The 20,624-nt window shown below is 40.9% G+C and overlaps 1 protein-coding gene across 1 annotated transcript in view; it reads right to left on the bottom strand.

Annotated features, from left to right (window-relative positions):
• The window catches only part of ctnnbl1 (catenin, beta like 1), a 222,672-nt gene that overhangs the window by 137,545 nt on the left and 64,503 nt on the right, over positions 1 to 20,624 (bottom strand). The window contains exons 4-5 of the mRNA XM_086004285.1: positions 17,488 to 17,560; positions 15,102 to 15,160 (exon numbers count right to left, since the gene is read on the bottom strand). Coding sequence (XP_085860411.1) covers positions 15,102 to 15,160; positions 17,488 to 17,560 — 132 coding nt within the window. The remainder of the gene's footprint in view (positions 1 to 15,101; positions 15,161 to 17,487; positions 17,561 to 20,624) is intronic.

The raw sequence follows: 20,624 nt of genomic DNA, 5'->3' as shown, positions 1-20,624 counted from the left end.
TGCCAGACTTAGGCATTTCAAAAAAAGATATGGCGCTTCCCGCGCTTTTTTTTTTCTCTCTGTAGCAACGATATGGCGCTTCCTGCGCTTTCCCGCCGCTGCTACCGATAACAACGCTGTTTTACTGTGGTTTCCGTTTATTCACTGTTGGAGACTCGTTCCCGACGGAGGTCTAAATGCTGACCTGCTTGCCGCGCCGGCCATCTCCCGAGTGCACCCTCCCAGTCCGTTATTGCTTGCCTCCGATTTCGCTGCCTGTCTCAGCTGTAGAGCCCGCCGCTGGAGCCCCAGCCTGACGCCCAGGAAGGATTAGCGCAGTACCTGCCACCAGCTTGGCCAGCTGGTGAAACCACAGTTTCTATTACTTCCTTGAGTCTTCTGGACACTGGAGGAATCGATGTCCTTGAGGTGCTGCCGAATTGCAGGTAAGTCCGTTTCCACTTCGTCGCCACTGTAGTGTCCGTGTGTAGATAAAGACACTGAAGACAGGAGTTGGTTCATAGGTATTTACTAAGCAAGTCTGGGGGGGGTTCTAAAGGATATACACAATACACAGGCTTATATAGCCCAAGTGGCAATTACCGGCATTACGCACACCTGGGGCTCTTAAAGGCACATACACCACAATTGCTCTTAAAGGCACATACACCACAATCATGGTCCGGCCATCATGGTGTGGGGCAGGCTTGAAGGACCAGCTGGTCTTTTTCCTGCCTGTCAAATTCACATGTTCATATCTTGATTGATCCCTGGATGAGAGGGTTGTCCTAGGAGGAGAGATTGAGTAGATTGGGCCTATACTCTCTGGAGTTTAGAAGAATGAGAGGTGATCTCATTGAAACATAAGATTCTGAGGGGGAGTCATAGTTATCGGGCACAGACGGAGGCCATTCAGCCCATCGAGTCCATGCCGGCTCGCTGTAGAGCAATCCAGTCAGTCCCACTCCTGCACTGTATCCCCGTAGCCCTGCAAGTTTATTTCCTGCAAGTGCTTATCCAGTCTCCGCTTGAAAACATTGAGTGTCTCCGCTTCCACCACTTCAGTCAGCAGCGAATTCCAGGTCCTCACCACTCGCTGCGTAAAAAAGGTTTTCCTCACATCCCCCCTGTATCTCTTGCCCAAAACCTTAAATCTGTGTCCCCTAGTCCTTGTTCCATCAACTAGTGGGAACAGCCTTTCCCCGTAAAGCCGAACCAAACCAGTCATAATCTTGTACACTTATCAAATCACCGCTCAACCTCCTTTGCTCTAATGAAAACAAATCTAGCTTCTCCAACTTGTCCTTGTAGCCGAGATCCCCCATCCCCGGAACCATTCTGGTAAATCTCCTCTGCACTCTCTCAAGGGCCTTCACATCCTTCCTAAAGTGTGGTGACCAGAACTGGATGCAATACTCCAGTTGCAGCCTAACCAGCTCTTTATAAAGGTTCAGCATAACTTCTCTACTTCTGTACTCAATACCTCTATTTATGAAGCCCAAGATCCCATATGCTTTGCTAACCACTCTATGTCCTACCACCTTCAGGGACCTATGCACATTAACTCCCAGGTCCCCCTGTCCCTGCACACTCTAAAACTGTGCCATTAAGTGTATATTGCCTCTCCCTGTTCCTTCTGCCAAAATGCATCACCTCACACTTCTCTGTATTAAATTCCATCGGTCACTTGTTTGCCCATTCTGCTAGCCTTTCTATGTCCTGTTGCAGTCAATTGGTATCATCCTCACTGTTTTGCCACACCCCTAAGTTTAGTGTCATCGGCAAATTTAGAAATTCTACTCTGTATTCCAATATCCAGGTCATTTATATACATCAAAAAAAGCAGTGGCCCCAGCACTGACCCTTGGGGAACACCACTGTCTACCATCCTCCAGTCTGAAAAACAGCTATTTACCACAACTCGCTGTTTTCTGTCCTTAAGCCAATTGCTTATCCAAGCTGCCATGGACCCACCTATTCCACGAACCTCAATTCTGTTAACCAGCCTTCTATGTGGTACTTTGTCAAATGTCTTCCAAAAATCCATGTAGACAACATCCATTGCATTCCCTTCATCAATCTGTTACTTCATCAAAAAATTCAATTAATCAAACACGATCTGCCTTTTACAAATCAGTGTTGGCTCTTCTTAATTAGCTTAAAACTTTCCAAGTGCCCGTCAATTTTTTCCTTGATTATTGTTTCTAAAACTTTTCCCACCACTGATGTTAAACCAGCCTGTAGTTACACCGGCCTGTAGTTACTGGATCGTCCTTACACCCTTTCTTGAACAATGGTGTCACATTTGCCATTTTTCAATCCTCAGGCACCTCCCCCGCATCTAGGGAAGATTGAAAAATTATGGTAAGCCCTTCCGCTATCTCCTCCCCCAATTCCCTGAGCAACCTGGGATGCAAGCCACCTGGACCAGGCGATTTATCCACTCTAAGCATACCCAGCCTTTCTAGTACATCCTGTCTATCAATTTTCACCCCTTCCATTGCTTCTACCTTTATCACTTCTACCGATATTTTGTCAGCATCCACCTTCTTAGTAAACACCGATACAAAGTACTCATTCAGTATTCTAGCCTTGCCCTGCACCTCTAAACATTTATCACCTTCTTTGTCTCTAATAAGCCCCACCCCGCCTCTTACTACCCACTTACTGTTTACACGCTGGTAGAAGATTTTTGAGTTCCCTTTTATGTTAACCGCCATTCTACTCTCATACTCTCTCTTTGCCAATCTTATTTTCATCTTCACATCCCCTCTCAACTTATTGTATTTGGTCTGGTTCTCCCTTGAAGAATTCATCTGACATGCATCGTACACACTCTTTTTTGTTTCACCATCTTCTTTATCTCCCTGGTCATCCAAGGAGCCCTTGCTTTGGTTCCCTTACCCTTCCCTCTTGTTGGAATGTACCTAGCCTGTACTTGGAACATCTTCTCATAAGAACATAAGAAGTAGGAGCAGGAGTAGGAGTAGGCCATACGGCCCCTCGGGCCTGTTCCGCCATTCAATAGGATCATGGCTGATCCGAATCTAGACTCACGTCCACTTCCCTGCCCTCTCCCTGTAACCCCTAATTCCCTTATCTGCTAGGAAACTGTCTATCTCCATTTTAAATTTATTTAATGTTGCAGCTTCCACAGCTCTCTGGGGCAGCAAATTCCATAGATTTACTACCCTCTGCGTGAAGAAGTTTCTCCTCATCTCAGTTTTGAAAGGGCAGCCCCTTATTCTAAGATTATGCCCCCTAGTTCTAGTCTCACCCATCAGTGGAAACATCCTCACCGCATCCACCCGATCAAGCCCCCTCACAATCTTATATGTTTCGATAAGATCGCCTCTCATTCTTCTGAACTCCAATGAGTAGAGTCCCAACCTACTCAACCTTTCCTCATACGTCAACCCCCTCATCTCCGGAATCAACCAAGTGAACCTTCTCTGAACCGCCTCGAGAGCAAGTATATCTTTTCTTAAATATGGAAACCAAAACTGCACGCAGTATTCCAGGTGTGGCCTCACCAATACCCTGTATAACTGAAGCAAGACTTCCCTGTTTTTATACTCCATCCCCCTTGCAATAAAAGCCAAGATTCCATTGGTCTTCCTGATCACCTGCTGCACCTGCATACTAACTTTTTGTGATTCATGCACCAGGACCCCCAGATCCCTTTGTACTGTAGCACTTTGCAGTTTCTCTCCATTTAGATAATAACTTGCTCTTTGATTTTTTCTGCCAAAGTGCATAACCTCACACTTTCCAACATTATATTGCATCTGCCAAATCTCTGCCCACTCACTTAGCCTGTCTATGTCCTTTTGCAGGTTTATGTCCTCTTCACTCACTGCTTTCCCTCCCATCTTTGTATCGTCGGCAAACTGGGATATGTTGCACTCGGTCCCTTCCTCCAAATCGTTAATATAGATTGTAAAGAGTTGGGGTCCCAGCACTGACCCCTGCGGAACACCACTGGTGACTGATTGCCAGCCCGAGGACGAACCATTTATCCCAACTCTTTGTTTTCTGTTAGATAGCCAATCTTCCACCCATGCCAGTATATTACCCCCAATCCCATGATTTTTATCTTGATCAGTAATCTTTTGTGTGGAACCTTGTCAAATGCCTTTTGGAAGTCCAAATACACTACATCCACTGGTTTCCCTTTATCCACCCTGTATGTTACGTCCTCAAAGAATTCGAGCAAATTTGTCAAACATGACTTCCCCTTCATAAAACCATGCTGACTCTGTCCTATTAAATTATGTTTATCCAAATGCTCTGTTACTGTTTCCTTAATAATGGACTCCAACATTTTGCCAACCACAGATGTTAGGCTAACTGGTCTATAGTTTCTGGCTTTTTGTCTACTTCCCTTCTTAAATAAGGGTGTTACATTAGCAGTTTTCCAATCTGCCGGGACCTTTCCTGAGTCCAGGGAGTTTTGGAAAATAATCACCAATGCATCCACAATCCCTACCGCCACTTCTCTCAAGACCCTAGGATGTAGGCCATCAGGTCCGGGGGATTTATCCACCTTAAGTCCCATTATTTTACAGAGTACCATCTCCTTAGTGATTTTAATCGTATTTAGCTCCTCTCCCCCCCCATTGCCCCGTTTGTTCAGTGTTGGGATATTTTTAGTGTCCTCTACTGTAAAGACTGATACAAAATATTTGTTCAGCGTCTTTGCCATCTCCATGTTCCCCACCACTAGTTTCCCGGCCCCATCCTCTAAGGGACCAACGTTCACTTTAGCCACCCTTTTTCTTTTTATATAGCTGTAGAAACTCTTGCTATCTGTTTTTATATTTTTTGCTAGTTTACTTTCATAATCTATCTTCCCTTTCTTAATTAATCTTTTACTTATTGTTTGCTGGCTTTTAAATGCTTCCCAATCTTCTATCCTCCCACTAGATTTGGCTACTTTATATGCCCTTGTTTTCAGTCGGATACTATCCTTTATTACTTTACTAAGCCACGGATGGCTGTCTTTTCTTTTACTCCCCTTTTTCCTCAGTGGAATATATTTATCTTGAAAGATGTGAAATATTTCCTTGAATGTAGACCACTGCTCTTGTACCGTCTTACACTTTAATCTGTTTTCCCAGTCCACTTTAGTCAATTCTACTCTCATACCTTCATAGTCTCCTTTATTTAAGCTCAGTACGCTGGTTTGAGATCCAACTCTCTCACCCTCAAACTGAATTTGGAATTCAACCATATTATGGTCACTCATTCCAAGGGGATCCTTTACTAGGACATTTTTTATTAATCCTGTCTCATTACACAGGACCAGACCTAAGATTGCCTGCCCCCTGGTTGGTTCAGTTACATACTGCTCAAGGAACCCATCCCTAATACACTCTATGAACTCTTCCTCAAGGCTGCCATGCCCAATTTGGTTAGTCTAGTCAATATGAAAGTTAAAATCCCCCATGATTATAGCTGTTCCCTTATTACAAGCCCCAACTATTTCCTGATTTATACACCGACCAACAGAGTTGCAGCTGTTAGGAGGCCTATAGACTACGCCCACTAGTGACTTTTTCCTTTATTATTCCTTATCTCCACCCAAACTGTTTCACTATCCTGATCCTTTGACCTAATATCATTTCTGACTATTGCAGTGATTCCATCCTTGATTAACATAGCAACCCCACCTCCCTTTCCTTCCTGTCTGTTCTTCCTAATTGTCAAATACCCTTGTATGTTTAGTTCCCAGTCGTGATTATCTTGCAGCCATGTTTCTGTAATGGCCACCAGATCATACCCATGTGTAGTTATTTGCACCGTCAACTCGTCTATTTTGTTACGAATGCTGCGTGCATTCAGATAAAGAACTTTAAAAGGTCAACCATTGTTCCGTTACAGTTTTTCCTGTCAGTCTCTGGATCCATTTTACCCTGGCTAGATCCTTTCGTATCCCACTGAATTTAGCCCTATTCCAGTTTAGAAGTTCCACTCTAGATTGTTCCTTGCTCCTCTCCATTGCTAATCTAAATCTTATATGATAATCACTCATACCCAAGTGTTCTCCCACAGACACTTGGTCGACCTGGTCCACCTCATTCCCCAGCACCAGATCCAGCAATGCCTCCTTCCTAGTTGTGCCAAGAACATATTGGTCAAGGAAATTCTCCTGAACACATTTCAGAAATTCCTCCCCCTCCTTTCCCTTTACCCTAGCATTATCCCAATCGATATTTGGGTAATTAAAGATCCCAATATCACCACTCTATAGCTCTTTCATATCTCTGCGATTTCCCTGCAGATTTGCTCCTTTACCTCCTTCTCAGTATTTGGAGGCCTACAAAATACCCCCAATAGTGTGATCACACCCTTTTTGCTCAACTCTAACCAAATGGATTCTGTCCTTGTCCCCTGAAGAACATCCTCCCTTTCCAACACTACAATGTCTCCCTTAATCAGCACTGCCACCCCACCTCCCTTTTTACCTTCCCTATCTTTTCTGAACACCTTGTACCCTTGAATATTAAGTGCCCAGTCCTCACCATTTTTAAGCCACGGTTCTGTTATTGCCACACGGCTAATTGTGCTTGTAGCTCACCAACCTTATTCACCACACTTTGTGCGTTTACATACATGCATTCTAAACCCATTTTTGAATTTTTCGTAGTCTTTCTTAGTCTGCTCCTATCTAATATGGTATTACTTCCGCCTCTAGTACTACTTTCTTCTCTAGTACTATCCAACACACTCACTTCTCTATGCACCTTATTCCTCTTTTCTACTCCTATATGCTGGTGCCCATCCCCCTGCCAAATAAGTTTAAACCCTCCCCAACAGCACTAGCAAATCTCCCCGGGACTGACAGGGTAGATGCTAAGAGGTTGTTTTCCGTGGCTAGAGAGTCTAAAACTAGGGGGCATCGTCTCAGGAGAAGGGATTGAGATGAGGAGGAATTTCTTCTCAGTGGGTTGTGAATCTTTGGAATTCTGTACCCAAAAGGACTGTGGGTGCTGAGTTGTTGAGTAAATGCAAGACCGAGATAGATTTTTGGACTCTAGGGTAATCAAGGGATATGGGGATCGGGCTGTTAGTGGAGTTGAGGTCGAAGATCAGCCATGATCTTACTGAATGGTGGAGAAGGCTCAAAGGGCTGTATGGTCTACTCCTACTCTTGACTTCTTATGTTATGTTCAGGACTGATGGACGCAATGTGTTTTGCCAGTGTTTTTCGATTTCATTTTATACTTTCTGCTTTTGCAAGCTTTTTTCCCTCTTTGTCCAATTCCCACCAGGTTCTTGTCTTTTCATTTGTGCGGACCTCTCCCACATCTTTCTACTATCCTAACTATTTTACAATCTTGTGTTTTAACGTCCTGCCGGTGCCTCACTGAAATAATCTTTTATATTATATAACAGTTTTCTATTAAGTAGTGTGCAGGTTATTCAGCCCATTAGCTCTCTCTCTCTCCCCCCCCCCCATGATTGAAGTATCTGTTGTTTTCTCCAGCCCCTTTTTTCTATTTTTTCCAACTGTACTAAAACGCTTGCCATCCTAATCTTTAGGTCTGAAGGCAGGTAATATATCCGAAATGTCAACTTGTCCTTTTCCGCTACAGCTGCTGACTGCCCTACTGTGTATTCTCAGCATTTTCAGTTTTTATTTTAAATGATTGGTGAACTGGATACAATTAGTATAAATCAATAACTTAGCATAAATGAAAATTTAGTGAATGGGGCACAAATATAAATGTAGGTAAATTGGGTGCATAAAAAGATGCTAACTGAGGAGTAACACAATGGCGGGGAAGAGGTAGGCAATAAATTGGCGGTGTACATATTGCAAATCAGGAAGAGTTTTCAGGATGTTGCGCACACAGCCATGTCTTACCCTTCTATGGTGCAGCACATTGGAGTACTGATGCATTAGAAAAATGTAGAAGTGTATCATTTAGAAAAAAAAAGATTTTGCCAAAGTTCCTATGAAAATGTAGTACCTAAATCATGTGCAATCGAAGATTTCAAGTTTGCAACACAAACATTAAAGCTGGTGGTTGTACATAACTGCAAACAGACCACTAATGAACTTGGCTTATATAGTTATCTTCTTTAGAAACTGATTCAATTTAACTATTACTGCCAGAATACTCTGTCTGAAAATAGTTGTTATGGCTAATAATTGTTAGGTAGTTTGCTATAGTACCTACATTAGTAAAAGTAAGGTCAATTGTATGGACATCTGTTTAATACTTCAACAACAACATTTAAAAAAAATCACGAGTCTCCATTCAAGTAAATATTATCTTCATGCTACTAATTAAATGTTGTTGTCTTATTTCACTTTCCAAATAAAATGTTACAAAACTTTCAATTTTATTTTGCACGCACTCAGTTCTCCTGAGAATCGTGCAACAAGAACAAAAAGCTTAACAGAAGTCTATTCTACTTATGCCAGCTTTTACTGTCCCAGCGAAATTAGAATGTGTAGCTTGTCATAAACCACTGAATAAAGGCTACTTCCACTTTCTAGTATTCGGAATTAGAAAGTCACAAAAATCATTTCTGCATGTGTTTTATGACAGATAACAGATTCCTTTTTGAAAAGTGTAGCAGGCATTCAATACTAGAAAGTGAGCCACAGACTTTTATTCTTATCTGTCTTCAACAGCAGGCTAATAGCGCACCAACAGAACCAATGACCATAGTATCACTCTAGGGAACACAAAGTGTAATGTCTTACTCAAACTTTTGTCCAAAATCCATTTTGATTCAAGAATTCCAGATAAATACTAGAAAGAGCAACCAAAGAAAAGGATACTACCTAAAAAATAAAGACCACATTTGAGCAGAAAACTGGGAAGATAAATTCTTCAGGACTTTTCATGATGTATGTTGTGAACTAGTAATTCATCTCAGCCATTACTTTATACCGGAGAGTCCTTGGAGAGTCACAGCAATGTAAATGATTGTCAACTCCCAAGTAGGAAGAGGATGGTAAAATCTGGTAATTCCACCCCCCCCCCTCCCCAAAGCTTTTAAAATGGGATTTAATCTTAATTAAAATGCTTAACTGAAGATTACATTATACTTCATTTAGATCCATTTTTAAGATCGGATAATATGGTTTTAACTGGATTCTAATGGTTCTTATCCATGGGCACAATTGGTGAACTCTCAACAAAATTTACCTTGACTCAGTGACCAATGTCTTGCAACAATAACCTCATAATATTACTATTAGTAACCAGGCTTGTGCGTGCAGAGATAATATTATGGAGTTTCTGCTCTGGGCGTAATCGGCGAGCCGGGCGCTAATTGCTCTAGTTTTGCGAAGTGTATTTTTTCCTAAAGTTGCCGCTCAAATTCATTTGCATATCGCTGAACATAAAATCTGCGATTAACCAGCGCAATTGGGCAGCGCTTCAGAATGTAATTTTTTTTAAAATTTTTTTTTAAAGTTTTGCTTTAAAAAACTTCCTTGATATAGTGGCCCTGAATTTGCGGCCGGCCCTGAATTTCGGCTCATCCGCAATAAGTACGCTGTTAAATTCCCCACTAAAAGTTAGACCCAAAGGGATTAGATGTAACTGGGGTTTTAACAGCGTTTTGACTGCTAAACAAATGTTAAGGATCTGGAAAACTAATTTTAATTTTGTGCAGTGTGAAATTTGTCCATTTTAATAAAAATTAAAACGTAAGAAACATTTCAAAAAAATGTTTTAAGTTTGTGCATCTTTTTTAGGTTTGCCTTTTTCCCATGCAAGAATCCCAACCTTTCTTTTGCTCTCTCTAACTATTTTAAAAAGTTAGAATTTTAAGGGCTTACCCACTTCCTTGTTCGCTGTCTGAGAATTTTGTGGTTTGCTTGGCTGCTTAGACAGCCTGTTGACGTCACAGCATTTCACACAAGGGGAGCCCCATTAAGTTCGTTGAATTGAATTCAAGGTCAGAAAACCCTACGTTCTCAACACAGGGATTGCGAGATCCCTGTGCGTAGCGTACTTCGGGGCCAGCAGCTAACGCCTTCACTTTGCTGCTGGCTGCAAATTCCGGGCCATTAAGTGTGGTAACTTGCCGCAGTTTGATTAATACATCTTAAAATGGGTTTATCACAAAAAATAAGCATTTTTAATCAGAGTGTCTAGTCCACCACCTATGAGTAACCACATTTTAAATAACTGAAACTGACATTAAAAAACTATACAGAACCATTTGCTGGTTATACTGGTGTACAGTAGTCAGTTTCTTAGTACAGGAAACTTTGTGCTATCCGGAGGTGAGCTATCCAGCAAACTGGAGCCACCGGCAGAAATCAGGTGCCGTTTTTTATTCTTCTTGTTTGTTTTCTTTGCTTTTTTTTTCCACAGTCAAGCAGTGCAAGGTCTGTAGCTATAGCAACAGCTTTAGCTACAGACCCTTGCAGCCACACACGAGTGTTTAGAAGCTGTTGCTAAGCAACAGTGATTGTTGTCAGATACGGAATCTCCGTATCTTTCAACATTAACTCTGGAGTGTACGGGACTTTTTAGGCAACGGCAGCAGCTCGGTCCCGTCGGTGCCGGATAGCACAAAGCTTCCTGTAAATTAAAAAATATATATTCAAAAACTTTTAAAACATGCCTATCAAGTGTCCTTGTGCCTAAAAAAAAAGCTTAATTTTAAGAGCCTCCTCGAAGGCCTGCAAAGGGCTCAATTAGCTGAAACTCCCAATGCTGATTAATTCAATCCGGTGGTGCGGGCAGCTTTATGGGTGGGGCCAACATCTAGTGGATTTCAACTAGCGCAAAAGATTACGGAAACTCTATATGGTTTTGGACGTAATTTGCGCTCGAAATTCCTCGATATTTTGCGCTGGTTTGGCCAATTTTGGGCAAATTGTGCTGAAAAAAACCAGCGAAACCGAGCTGAAACTGAGCTGGTTTAAGTTTTTAAATCCCTCATAGGGCTGTTCAACTTTTCTTCACCAATACATCCCTGCTTGATTAATGAGGATACAGTGAATTGACACACACACACACACACACACACAAATGCATTTCAGAAAACTACAAATTAAGCTGCAAAACAGAACGTAAAAGAATAAGGAATATCTAGGGATGTACCTCCTGTTCAAAGTAATCCCCTATTTCAAACAGCAAAATAATAGTCTTGCTAGAATTTTTTATAGAGTAGAAGAGATTCTCTTTTGAAAACAGTGGCACAAGACTGTCCCAACATGATTTTATTTGAAAGGATAATGGAAATATCCTGTTTAAATGCAGAAGTTGAATGGTGAGGAAACAGTTTATATACTGAAGCTAAAAGTTGCTTCACTATTCCAAGAACTAATGGAAAGATTGGAGAACCAGTTATTCTACAAGTAGTCTTCATAAGTACGGATGTTTTAGAAGACTCATACATCATATTAAAGCCAAATTGTGGTCTGGATTTCCCCTCCTTTGATTGGTGGTTTAACTGGGAGGGGGGGGGGGGGGTAGCAGGAGGATGGGTGAAGGCAATTATTCCACCCGCCCACCTAATACCGCCAGGTACCCATACCTTTTTCCTGGAGAAGGCTGCATTGGATATGTAGGGTGGGGGGGATTTCCATGATATTTCCGCTCTGGACTCATTTACCATCACAAGGACAAAAGGAAATGCTGTTTAACTGCAGCATTTAAAAGGCTGTAGCTGCTTAAATGGCCAGAAGCATTTGAATTGGTGGGAGCGAGAGAACAGAGACTGGCTTGCAAAGCAGAAGGATAATCAGGAGGTGTCTAAAATGGCAAGTGCCCCCACATTTTCTGACGAATCCATGGGCCTTACAGAGGTAATAGCAAGAAGAAACCGGCTCTTTGGCACTCCTGATTGGAAGCCTCATATGAGGGTGGTTCAGCCAGTATAAAAGGAAAGTGGTGCAGGCAGTCAGTGCCACCTTGACTACTTACAAACAGGGACCCAGGGCTGGAAAGTTTAATGACATCACAGCATGGACCAAATTAACTGAAGTCATGAGTACCAATGCACATCCAAAGAGATTGCTGCTAGTATAGCTACCATATCCTCAGAGTGTAAATTAATAAATAGATGAATGTTCTCAATGCACCTCACACCCCACACCCAAACTTCCTCTTATTGAAAAATTGGAAAGATTGATGGATAGCCCGCACCTGAATGTATTCTGGTAAATGTCAGCTAACACCTGGGTGAAAGTGAATGTTGTCAATCAATTACCTTTCTCAATTTGTATTCTCCTTGCAAAAGGTTGCCTACAATCAGCAGCGAAAAGTACCATGGGAAGAGGAGGTGCAACCATCAGGCCTTTAAGTATCCACGAGAAGGAAGCTCTTTAGCTCCTCGACAGATATACTGGGCAGGCAGTGGAAGATGGGCAAGCTGGAAAGGTGCCAGGAGCTGGTTGGTAACATTGTGGATCAGCTACAGTGCAGTGAGTTGTTAATATCTTCAGACATTCACCTTCATTTAAAGGCCTATAATTGATCAGTTACAGACTGTAAATCAAATGTGACAGACCACCTCCTAAAAGTATTTTCTTCATAAACATTCTAGGTGCAGTACTTGTAGAAGATGAACAGAGGAAAATAGCACCCCAGTAGCTCCACATCAACCAGTCCTGCAGCAGACTCTCTGACTCAATCAGAACTCATGACATCTTACTTATTCCAGCACCAGCCCAGTTGCACTCATTAGAGAAAATGTAGAAAGCAACAGAAAGAATATATCACCAAGCGATGCACAGAGCACAGGTGAGCAGGAGGAGCTGAAGGGAAAGAATAGGAGCCAACTACGTCTCCCGAGATGGGGAGAATTTAGTGCCCTCAGCTGAGGAGTCTAGCCACCCAGATCTCAGGGTCCCAGTATACAAAAGAGCATAATTCTCTTGTCCAGGCAGTGGACATAGTGAGTACATTGGAGGAGTCCACACTACCCATGTCGGCAACATTAAGCAGGAAGATAACCAAGTCACACAAAACACCCTGGAGAATGTGGCAACCCAGGATATATCCACAGCAAGGTGTGAAAAGGAGGTTCTAAGGGAAATCATGGCTTCCAAAATTGCAACTACAACTACTTCAATAGTTTCCTGCAAGACATGCATAGCACAGGATTTAAGATTTAATTGGAACTATTTAGTCTTTTTCCATCCATTAGCCCAAATGAGCCCGTGCCCAGAGTGTGACAAGAAGTAATGACAGACATCAATGTCTCGCAGGATACTGCTGTACCTTCCCTCTGAGACGCACAGCTGGAGGCTGGTCATTCAGGGACAACAACCAGTAACACCTGAATCTTCAGAGGTGGTAGTGGGAATGTCCCATTCTTTTGATGCTGTGGTCACTTTAAGAATTATTGATAAGGCTGCGCGCTACTTGTTTAGATGGGCTGCAGGTCTGCAATTAACAGGTGGCATAACTTTCCATTTGCCTCTGAGGAGAAGCACAGCTTTCCTGTGGTGGGATGTTGGAAACAAACATCTTCAGTGAGGTTTCACTCTACATTCATCCAACCGAGCCTCTTCCACATCCTCATTAATACAGGAAGAGAGCAATTCTCCTAGGGAAATCCATTTCATTACACCAAAATTTAACTTCAGAACTCATTCTAAATGGCAGAACTCTTCAATGAAGCTGTTGAGCTCAACCAACCAAACATTGCTGTCCAAATAATTCTCCAACATGCAATAAAGGTGTCCAACAATACACTCCAATATGCAGTATCTGCCTCACTGTGCTGCTCTCACCACCATGTCATCTCCAGTGGTTCTATCAGGAACACGAATTGGGGGAAATTGAGGGAACTGCTTCATCACATCTACAACCCCCATTTACATGTGGTGGGATGGGCTCAGTCCACATGGTATGATGACTGGCAGTTTTCTGGTAATAAAATTCTGGCAACTATTTGTTGGGGTCGGATTACAGTGGCATGACATACAACACTATTCTCTTTTTAACAGCATAACCAGCCTGTAAGTTCACTGGATTACTAAATATCCTATACTCTCACCTATTATTACTAGGAGATGATACAACCCACAACTGATTATTTCAAAGTACAGTTAACAGAGCAACTTAAGACAATGGTCCCTTTTGTCAGACTAGCATTTTTGATTTAATAGTTATCAGGAGCTATAAAACTTCATTTCTAACATTGGGAGGTAAAATGCTTCGGGGCTTCATTATTCTGTCATTTTTGTGGCACTCAACTTCAGTCATTCACAATTTAATAACTCAGTAAGGAAGAGGAGAACACATGTCTCAAATAGATCTGTGAAATTCAGTGAAGTACCAAAACATTGATGTCATTTTTCATGTTTGTAGCTTTGATCAAGCCATACATCAGTTTGGTGGATCAGACATTGATTGCTTTCTTGCAGCTGGAATTAATGGTGATGGAAGCATTAAAACTTCAGAATGCAGAATATTCAATACAATTGGTGTAGTTTCCTTTCAAAGTAAGCGTCTTAATACAATTCAAGCCTAATGTAAATTCAATTGCAGCCTACTTGTGGTGCAATTATTGAACACTTTAAATGGTAATAAGTCAGCTTGGCTTAGTTGGTAGCACTCTCACCTCAGACTGAAGTTTGTGGGTTCAAGCCCAGTTTAGTACTTAAGCGCATAATCTAGGTAGCCAGTTCAGTGCAGTACTGAGGAAGTAATGTAGTACTGAAGATGTGGCTCAGGTGGACATTCAAAACCCCATTGCACAATTTGAGGAACCAGAAGTTCTCCAAACATGCTCCCTCAATCGACACCACCATCACAGATTAACTGACCATTCATCTCAATGCCGTTTGTGGAACTGGGCTGTGCGCAAAATGGCTCCCAAATGTGCCTACATAACAAAAATGACATCATTAAAAAAGTTATTCATTAGATGTGCAGCACTTTAGGACATCATAAGGGATATGATGAGACGTTATATACAAGTTCTTTCTTTACTGTTTTTATAATCCATCCATTTCTGCTGATATAGAAGTAACATCAGAATATATTTTTTATATCAAAAATGCAGTTTGAATTACTGAGAATTCAGGTACAATTTACTTCTGATTAATAAAGGAGAGAAGACCACTGAAGCACTGCAATGAGCTAAGAATACCGACCAAGTCAGGGCTGGAGGCCAGAACAGATACTCACTGACAGCTGCTGCAGCAACACATCGATCCCTTCCTGGTCACCAAGTAATTCCCTGTTGACTGAAAGCAGTGGAACCACTTGTCAAATCTTACAGCATTAAACATGGATACACTGTGCATAATCAATACTGGATGACATATTATAAAAGCAACCAGAAGAGAGACAAATTAATTAGAAGGATGGAAACGCTGCACCAGAATAATAAAGACTTAGTTACAAAATTTAAATGAGATTATTTAACCACTAAAAGTGCTTGTAAATAGAGTTACTTTTAATAATCAAGACACCTGCTGCATAAGTAACCATACAAACCAAGATATTCTTCAACATCGAATACAATGCATAGCAGTTAAATTAGATTAAACAAACCCAATGCAGTCCTCAAGTATTCACAGAAATATTAAATGAGCCCCAGTAAATGTGATGTCAATTTTTTAAGCTTGTTTAATACCTACCTTCATAATTTTATGGGCATGAGAAGGTTTCCTTTGTTCATCAAGGAAAGGTATGTAAAAGCACCACCCAGTGTGGCATTAAATAATACAGTCCACAAGGTCCCATGGTCAAGTCCTACCAGCCAAACAACTTACTGAAGTTCAAAGAAATTCACTTGCTGTCTCTCTCAAAACTAAAGGAGTCTCTCAAAGTTAAAACATGTATCCCTTAATCATGACTGAATAACAATAAAGAACTAATTGGATAGCTCTTTCAACGAGCCGGCACAGTCACAATGAATGGCCTCCTTCTGTGCTGCAAGATTCTATGAACTCCCTTCTGTACTATACAGAGAAAATGAGTAAAGGTGGCTTGATTGAAGGAGTCAGCACAATGGTCTCATCTATCAAGAAAACTATCTACACTCAATTCCCTGGTACAGTGAACCAGGATATTTTTTATTGGTTAAATGTAACATATCAGTGTGTTCAGTTCAATTACCTGAATCAGAATTCCCAAAAAGTTTAGACAATCATACTTTCTTCCCTCATGCACCCAAATGCAGTCAAAACAATAATTTTCCTATTGGAGATGTAATAGTGAAAAATAAAGTGGGATATTATAGTACAACACTACTGAATTCCCTAACTCAGCCAGGTCACCAAAAGAAAGAAGAACGAACTGGAGGATGGGCTAATCCACGTTCTCATGCTTCTGGCTCAAGAGGGTCACTAAACTGACAGAAAACTTGAACATAAAGCGTGGCTGGAAAACAATTAATTTACCGTTTAATAAATGTGGACCAGTAATCTCAATTTTCACAACTGAGGCTAGTTACTCTCTGTTGTATGACACCATCAAATTACCTGGTTGGCAGGTAATGCAAAGCCCAAAGATCAAACCATCATACAGGCTGGAACAAAACTGTCACCAAGCGCATTTTTCACCATTCTGCTCCAAATTAAATATTCAATTCTTAACATACAGTTTAAAAAAAAGCACCTAATTCAATATATTTAACCAAATATCCAACCATCCAATAGGCAGACATTGCAATCACAGCAACTGAAGCCAGCGATGGATAAAGCCCTTCAAAGTTAGTAATTTATTCAATAATTCCTCCTTGCAGGTAAAATACTAGCTAAGTGATCATGGAACATTACAGGTTAGCATGTGTCAGTTACAGCAAAAATATTATGCAACTAAGAATTTGCATTACAGGTATTAAATTGCTAGCTTGATGTGTATTGGCATCAGATTGTTGAACAGAATCCATCCATTGAGAGGGGAATCCAACTGAAAATTCGTTTAAATGTGAAATGCAAAAGTTCAGAATATCCATTTAACTTTAAATATTAAATTACAAAATTAAGCATTTCTACACCATAGAATGGTAATCTTAATATTAAGCTTTTAGTCAACCTAGGTACAACAATTTGTGTAGAATAGTAGTTATGAATTGAGCACTGCCCACAATACCTTATCCCCATTTCAAAATCTTACTGAAAGGTGGTGGCAATTCTAAACTGTCAGCCGCAGGGCAGCTCCATGATTATTAAGACATAAAAGAATGAGAAATGGAGCGATGTCTTCTCCGAGGAAATTCTGATGAATATTGGCATCAGATTGTTGAACAGACATCCATCCACTGAGATCCTTTTCAAGCACAGATCCAAAAAGTCAGTCTTAACTGAGACTAGGATTCCTACTATACACATTTTTTTTAAAAAGCAACCTAAAGTTAGATGATGTCCCACTTTATGAAGCATTGTTAGGTGACAAGTTAGTGCTTGTGACAGCAGGGTGGTAAATAGGTGAACAGATGCACAGATAAAGCTACCAGATGGACAAAACCAGTGTGGGGTTCGGGAGAGGGGAATATTTACCATCTGTTCATTTTACTATTTTTACATACTTCAATCTCCTAAAAATTCACAGAAAGTAAACCTACCATCATTATTCTGAAGCAAAATGGCGAGAATTTCACTGCAGTAAAGCTTGTTGGCATCAAAAGGTATCTTGGCCTGTTTTAAAAATAAAATCAAACCAATTATAACTTGTCAGTACACTGCAAGATTCAACACATTCAGCTGAAGAATATACAATGGGAAGTAGCCTGCTCTCCACATAGAGTCGATTGCCAGATGCTGATTTTAACCCAAAAAAACGGAGGGAGAAGGATGGGTTTGCTGCAAAGCATCAAGTGCCTAACCATTTGTTTAGACTGCTGTTTTGAAATCAGTGTAGCAGCAAGATCCAAATCAAATTGCATGCAATTAAGGACATCTCAGCTCTGGTTGGGATGAGAGTGAAGGGCAGTGGGAAATCCAAGAATTCTGCAACATAGTACAGTAATAAGAACCTGACGATATTCACTGTTCATTGGAACTGAAATTTGCACACATGCTTCACAACACCTATAGATTAACTTGTTATGTCACTTTTTCTTCTAACAGAAATACTTTTTCTTTTAACAGAAATACGAGTCAATGTTAAACCAGGTTTGTATCCTTCAGTAGCAGTTTGCACACCGTTCGACAGACCCGAAAGCTGTTCCCGACCCCACCTGGACTATCTGTAGGGAGTAATCCAAATGCAACAGAAGATATTCATCCACAAGAAAAATAGAAATGTCAAAATAGTAGTCAATGTAAATATTTATTTTACACCAGATGAGACTTTGAATATGAAATGGCCACTTCAAAGGTTTTGCTCATTTAAAATATTTGTTGGGTAAGGCTACAGAGATTACAAACTGGGATTTCAGTTGTTTCTGAAAAAGAATTACCTTTAGAAGTTTGTGCCTACTGGGCAAGATGTTCCACACAAACTATTTTCCCTCCTAATGCTTAAATAGACAGCCATAAAAATAGATGCAATTAACCAATTTGTTCAATAATTCAAAGAGCAGTGTAATGATAATTTCCAAGTTTTATTTTGCCTCGTTTAAATTTGCGAGTTAGCTACCATTCCCTGGTAGATAAAGGACCAACTGCTGTCTTTGGAACTGTGGCACAAGTTGGCGCACTTTCAAATTTGCTCTCCCTCCCTCCCTCCGGGCAACTGTTCATCGGTGGGGATAATTAGGAGAACCCAAAATGTATTACTCAAATGCAGCAATGCGTTTGCTTCAGCCCTTCTTTAAACTTTTGATCCAAATTATATAACTTTACATACCATAGACCAGATAATAGGTCAACAATCAAATGCTCTTAAATCAACTTCCATCCTGCAGTTTAAAATAAATTAAAACTAGAAGCAGGGAATAACAGCACAACTAAGAGAATGAAAATGTTGGATTTTGCACGAAGGATGTAATGTGGACATCAACATGGAACTTCTACTGATACTAATTTAATTAAGTCCAGCACAAAGCTATTTTTTTCTGTTGCAAGTTTATTGCGGAGAGTCAGGAGAAAGGAAAATTAAAACAGCCTGAAAATTATGTATTGTGATCAATGTTCTCTCATTCTTTTTGATGCGCGGTCCCTTTAAGTGGCTGTGCCGCCCATTTCAATCTTCGCGCATGCGCGGTTTCTCCCATATAAAAGCCTGCGGGCAGCCTGCGCGGGACCTCCAGACCACTGGGCGGCCGCGCAGCGTAGCGGGAACGTTGGTTGATATTTTCATGCAAATGCTTAATGCATTTGTATCATATTCCTTTAGCTATGATTTTAACTGAACTGTTAATTATTTTATTTTATGACACTGCACAGTGCAATTTCCAGGCTGAACAACGAAAAGCTTACTTACACTTTACAGAGTGTTATTTATCGCAAGTATATTCCTCACCTGCTACATCTACCAAGGTTGGTGTTGACTAAACTTAAATTTAAAACTTCCAATAAAAAGTGAGTAAAAAGTTTCATTAGGACCATTTTAGAACTAACTAGTTATCAGACAAAAATATGGAAAGACTTAAAATGTAAATAAAATTGGTTAGTATAAATCAACAAATGTTGAGCATAATTATAGGCCAATATAATTTTTTGCTTTGTCTAAAAGCCTAAACATCTACCCCCTCCACCACAGAGATAATGGGTCAGATTTTCCGACCCCCACGGGTGCGTACGAGGTCCGTACGCACCCGTAGGGGCCTTGCAAGTTCCGGGTTTAGGCATGCATAGCACATACGCTGAAAAACGGCACTTGTGTTCTGTCAAGAATTCTCTTGACAGATCATCCGCATGCTCAAGGAAAGTGCCTCTGCGGGTGATGAGTTGTGCTTTTTGCACAACTTCCGCCTGCTGAAAGGCCATAGAATTCTTACGCCTGGTACCAGCTTAAGAGTGTTAAAAAATAGAAAATTGAAATGCTATAACTCATTTATAAATTAATATACTCTTCAAAAAGTTAAGTTTATTTTTAGCCCTGTAAAAACATTTAATTTTTTTCTTCAAAAAATGTTTAAAATATTTAATTAAATGAATTTTAATTAATTTTAATTATGTAATTAATTTTTTTAAATGTTTGTGTGTTTTTAAATGTGATCCCGATTCATACTTTTGACAGTTCTGTATGTAGAGACCTGTCAAAAGTATGAAGGGGGATTCCCTTCCTTGATTGGTTCACCTCGCCTAGCCCACGTGATCCCAGGGGTGCTTGCGAACCACATGCGCCCCTGGGATACGTGGGCCTCTGCGCATTTCCAACAGAAGAGGCCCAGGATCGCAAGCCTCGGGATCTACGGAACCAGCAGGTAGGTTCGTAGATTTTTTTCCCAATCGGAGGCATCCGCCCGCAGGAACCCTCCGATCGGAAATTCAGGGTCACTGTGACTGCAGTGTGTACTATCTACAGCAGATGCATGGGAACACCATCACCTTCAAGTTCTCATCCAACTCACACACCATCCTGACTTAGACATATATATCTCCGTTTCTTGATTGTCGTTGGGTCAAAATCCCGTAACACTAACTAACAGCATTGTGGAAGCACCTTCACCACATTGACTGTAGCGGGTCAAGAAGCCAGCCCACCACGACTGTCTCACGGGCAACTAGGAATAGGCAATAAATGTCAGACCAGCCTTGCCAGCGACGCTTATGCCCAATGAAATATTTTTTTTAAAAGACAATTGAGAACTGT

The sequence above is a fragment of the Somniosus microcephalus genome, chromosome 13 (assembly GCF_052327205.1).
Source record: "Somniosus microcephalus isolate GS21.2 chromosome 13, FLI_Smic_1.0, whole genome shotgun sequence".
NCBI classification, from domain to species: domain Eukaryota; kingdom Metazoa; phylum Chordata; class Chondrichthyes; order Squaliformes; family Somniosidae; genus Somniosus; species Somniosus microcephalus.
Note: the sequence above shows the minus strand (reverse complement) of the source record. Positions and strands in the feature narration are given on the sequence as shown.